The sequence below is a fragment of the Arachis stenosperma genome, chromosome 9 (genome assembly GCF_014773155.1).
Source record: "Arachis stenosperma cultivar V10309 chromosome 9, arast.V10309.gnm1.PFL2, whole genome shotgun sequence".
In the NCBI taxonomy this organism is placed as follows: domain Eukaryota; kingdom Viridiplantae; phylum Streptophyta; class Magnoliopsida; order Fabales; family Fabaceae; genus Arachis; species Arachis stenosperma.
In genome coordinates this window covers 2,819,550-2,824,988 of record NC_080385.1, presented here as the reverse complement: position 1 = coordinate 2,824,988, position 5,439 = coordinate 2,819,550, and the positions used below count along the sequence as shown (strand labels likewise).

At 35.0% G+C, this 5,439-nt stretch overlaps 1 protein-coding gene across 1 annotated transcript; it reads left to right on the top strand.

Annotated features, from left to right (window-relative positions):
* Window positions 1–3,487: 3,487 nt before the first annotated feature.
* Window positions 3,488–4,822, top strand: LOC130948388 (UPF0481 protein At3g47200-like). The gene has a single exon (XM_057877106.1). The coding sequence runs from the start codon at window positions 3,488–3,490 to the stop codon at window positions 4,820–4,822; it is 1,335 nt and encodes a 444-aa protein (XP_057733089.1).
* Window positions 4,823–5,439: the final 617 nt, after the last annotated feature.

Sequence of the window (5,439 nt, the reverse complement as noted above, 5' to 3'; positions counted from 1 at the left end):
CAGGTTGGTCAAATATATCCTTATAATTATGCAGTAGTAATGCCAATTCTGGGTCTATATCAGAAGGTAATTCCAGCAACTTTTCTGACAACTGCTCTTGTTTCACTTGTGTGAATTGTAAGGTAAATACTTCCGCTATAGCATCTGTGTTTTGCAACCTGCGGATATGATGGAATTGTGCCTCCTGTGGTAAATAGGTGCAATCTCCCTGTAGAGTAATCAGTTTTCCATGATGGAAGAAGCGAATTGTTAAATCATCATAATTAGCTAAGTGCTCCCTAAGAGTTTTTAACCAAGTACCACCTAGTACCAGGTCAGCTCCGGAGAATGGGAGGAGGTAAGCTGGCATCTTCAATGTATGACCTTGAGTTTGCACCGCCAATTCTCTAACAAACCCTTCGGCATCCATAACTTGACCATTTCCCACAACTACCCGAAATCTTGGTGATGGTTCCACTGCCAATTGCAAAAACCTTGCAACTCTTGGTTGAAGGAAATTGTCTGAGCTATCCCCATCTATTAAAACCTGCACCTCCATTCCATTGATAAATGCCTTGAAGCGAATCACCCCCAAGGCTGAAATTCTTTTCATCGCATTGAACGAGAGGTGATGAGCCACTGCTAATTGAGCTTGTGAAGTATTGCCTTGTTCCGGTTGCTGCGGTGTATCCAACTCATCCGCTGTGACATAACATTCTTCAGCCTCTTCCATTTGCAACATTAAGAGGCCTCTATTTGGGCACTTATGATCAAAGGAAAACTTATCATCACACCAATAACAGAGCCCTTTATCTCTGCGCAATTGCATTTCAGCTGGGGACATATTTCTAATTGGGCGAGCAAGAGGTTTTGTGTTTGGGGTTGGAAGCAATGGTGGTAATGGTGGTTTAGGTGGTGGTTTCGGTGTGAGGCTATTGTTAGGAGTGGAAGTGATTCGGATGGCATTTGAGTCAAAAGAGTGACGAAAATTAGTGGTGTACTTCTCCTCAAATAATTTAGCCAGAGAGACTGCTCGAATTAGGGAACCGGGGCATTGAGCTATCACGTCTCTTTTAATATCAGCTTTTAAGCCGCTAACAAAGCAATCTACTAATGCTTCTGGGGGATTAATTTCAGATCTATTAGCCAAGGCAATAAATTCCGAATAATAATCTGCTACAGATCCTTTTTGGGTCAATTTAAAAAGAGCAGCTCGTGGGCAATCAAACAAGGAAGGGCCAAATTCAATTTCAATTGCCCTTTTTAACTCAAACCAAGACGTGAAGGGTTGGTTACGTTGCATCATTTGATACCAAGGTACTGTGTCCTTGTCCATATGAATTGAAGCAATTGCCAACTTCTCCTGTTCTGGTGTATTGTAATAATTGAAATATTGATCTACATTAAAAATCCAAGATATGGCATTCGTACCATCAAATCTTGGAAAGTCAAAATTGAGCTTTCTCGGGCTTGGCATGGAACGGTTGAAGGAAACGGCACCAGACGCAGAGTTCGGATCATGGTCCAAAGAATCTTTTTGTCTCGTACTAGCCGACTCGATGAGAGTGCGCAGTGCTTCAAATTGCTGCTGATTATCCTCAGCCATTTTCAGTGAAAGTGCTCGCTGATCCATAGCTAATTTCAGCGCAAACTCATGTTGTTCTTCGATTTTTTGCTCCATCAACGATTGTAGCATTTTTAGGTCTTTTTGGGCATTCTTGAGACCTGCATCCAAATCCTTCATTCGGGTGTTCTCTGCCATGATTCTATGAAAGCACCAATGAAACGTAACTAGAATTAACTAGAAAGGAGAATAAACCAGAATTAATAGTCGGAGTTCATAATGGCTCCTTAATGTAACAGTAGCCAACCATATAAGAAGAATTCAATAAAATTAAAGAAAGTCTTCAAGCGGTAGACGTAGCACAAGCCTTCAAATCTTCTTTCAAAAGAATTAACCTAACAATAATAAGAGATTTAGTGACCAGAGAGAGAGCAGAAAGAAGAGAAGAATATTTAAATATAAAAGGGATTACCACTCATTGCCTACAGCACATAGTGCTTGAGCTGAATATTTATTTGCCTTTGCCTCAAACTTTTGCATATTTGATCTGCTGTCATCTGTCCCTCAATTCTAACTAACTCTGCATTTAACTTTCTTTATGGTTGAATTATCCTTTTGTCCTTACTTCATTTTCTTTACTCATTACAGAGGTCAGTCCAGTTCACAACTTCACATGCATGGCCATACACATCGTACGTGATCTGCATTTAAAAGTGCTTATTTTTCGATGGGCGAGCACTAAATTAATCAGTACCATATCTCCGATAAGATATGAGTTGGTAAGAAATTAAAAAACAAAGAGTTGCTGAGAAATTAAATAAACCATTTTTCAATCTTTTAAATAGACTCGGATCTCAAAAAATTTAGATAAATATTTTATTCATCAATAATTTTTTTAATCATGTTAAATATATATTAAAATTAATCATAAAAATTAATTATTAATATAAAATATATAAATATTTATTTTGATAATTAAAATATTTATTTAATTTATTTTAAAAAATTCTGATTTTCTACTTTTCTTTTAGTAAGGTAGAAAAAGATTGATTTTATTAAATTAATTTTTTAAATAAAATACATATTAAAATATTAAATATATATTAAAAATAAATTTTGGTTTAGTTGATCTCAAAATTTTTGGAATTATCATTAGTCTTAGTGAAAAATATTTTTTATTTTTTTAAATAATTACCAAAAAAATCATTTTTAAATTGTATATATTAATAATTCTTTAGACATTTTTTTTAATTTATTCTTTTATTATTTATTATTCATTAATCTTCCATTTGCAATCCTATTATACTTGAGTTTAACATTCTTTCTGAGAGTTAAAGGGAAAAAAAGAGAGAATAGGATTTGTTTGCAAATATATATTTTAAAAGATTACTTTAATCATTTTAAGTAGTACTAGTAAGACCGTTAAAATGGACGAAATTTATCGGAACTACTTGTTTACCTGTTTATATGGGTGGACTTTACCTGTAAAATTAAACCTGTTTAAATTTCGAGTTAAATGGATTAAGTTCAATCGATCAAAAAAAACGACGAGTTAAACAAGTAATTCGTTTATTTTTTAAAAAAAGCAGCACTTTCTTTTAATATTTTTCTTGTTTCGACCCGAAAATTCGATTCGTCAACTAAAAAAATTATTTGTTTAAATTTTTGACTAAAAAGTGATTTTTTTTATCAAATTTAATTTTTAAAAATAAAATGAAAAAGTAAATGGACTAACCCGTCTAGTCTATGGACCATAAACAATCCGGATTAAAAATTTATGATCCGTGAATGAAAAAGATTTACGAACCAGAGTCTAATGAACCGGAGTGACCCGGTTGACATCACTAAGTGCCACTAAATAATTTTAGAGATAACGAGATCATCTAATTCTTTGCCTTGAAAATATAAAGGTTGCAGATTGAAGCAAAACCTTGTCATTGGAGCATGGCCAGAGACAATTTAGAGGAGGCAAATGCAGTAAGGCTTGCCGAACTGGTGAATCAAAGATTCGAAGATAATCAAAATTCAACTCCCAAGATACAAAGAGTTCCTATATTTTTGCGTCAAAATCCACACTTTTATAGGTACTGCAAACCCAAGATGATATCATTTGGTCCCATCCATCACCGCAAAGAAAATCTGAAGCAACAAGGACAACTCTTGAAACTTCAATGGACATCCCTCTACATTGAAAAGTACAGTAAACTACCTACTTGTAACGGTAACAAACAAACCGCCGCCAATTATTTATTCGGAATTGTACAAAATAACATAGAGGAAATAAAGGAGCTCTTCTCTAAGGATGTGCTTGAAGGCTATTGTAATAATGAACTGACATGGATGTTGTTCGAGGACGCATGTACTTATCTGTTTTGCTTGGAGAATTTTGACATTGAGCATCCAGAAGCTCTGAATCTAAAGGTTGATCAATGGATGCATATTTGGCGAGATATGACCTTGCTAGAGAACCAACTTCCAATGAAGCTGTTGAAGCTGCTCAGCACACAAAAAGGCTCAGCACACAAAAACTGCACTGTGATGATTAGACTTGCATATACAGCTGAATCAGTTCATCATCTGCTGGGTTTTGTTCGATCTTACTTTGTTGGTGAAACTGAAATGGAGACTGAGAAAATAGGAAGTGATTTGATGGCTCATCTTCCTCTTCTTCCTCATCCTTGGCAAACTTACAAGAATGTCCGTGATCTTAAAAAATCTGGGATTCGAGTTGCGAAGGCAAAGAGTCCTGAATGGAAATGGAATAACTTGTCTTTCACGTCAAGATGGTTTAGTGGCAAATTGAGACTTCCTGTTTATGTATACAATGATGTCACGCCTTATTTCTTTCGAAACTTGATTGCTTATGAGATGTGTCCAGACTTTTGTAGCAGCTTCGAATGCTGTTCGTTCTTTTCTTTCATGGATTCTTTGATTGATGATGCTGAGGATGTGAAGGAGCTTAGATCAGCTGGTGTTATCCAAAATTTGCTTAAGAGCGATCAAGAACTGGCAGATTTTCTTAATGATATTGGCCATGAATTGCCTACCAAAATATTTAATCATCTGAGGAGCGATGCTGCCCCTTTCAGCAAGAAATATATTCAAGTCAAGTTTCAAATTGAAAGACATTACTCAAACAAGTGGAGGACTTGGTTGGCTGAAGCACGCAGTACTTATTTCAATTCTCCATGGTCTTTGCTTGCTTTTCTTGCTGCGTTTACAGCATTAGTTCTCACTTTTATTCAAACATGGTATGCCGTGCATTCTAAAGATCAATGAAAATTCGTTCGGTAACACAAGCTTTTTCCATATGTAAACGAAAAAACAATTACAACCTCTTGTTTAATGCAAAGATAAACAACACTACTATTTTAATTTAAATCCCTATTTGGTAAATAGCACGTGTTTGTACTGAATAGCATAAAGAATTAGTTGCACGTCAAAGAAAATTAGAAGGAGTGAGAATTTATAAGATGAAAGACCATTAACGTGATGCCGTTAAGGTTTTGAGTGTTCAGAATCTCTGAATCTAAATCTATTTTCTTAATTTCTGGATGATGGGTTCAGAAATCAGAATCACAATAGGATGGTTGAAAAAGTTAACTGAAGAGAGATATATAGTAGTCTTTTCTGTCATTATTTGAATTTTACTGTTTGGAATGAAAATGAGTTAACCCTTAATAAACAATACTATACAAGCTTGAATTACAAACATGTTTTTCCATTACATAAGGAATCAAATAATGCCAATGAGTATGGGTCTCACACACACAAATAATAGATAGAAAACAACTCGAGATACACGCTTTTTTTTGTCTAAGATTCTTAGATGCAAATCATGATCAGTGTGGGTCACACACACACATACACGGACCCTTATTATTTAAATGTGGTAA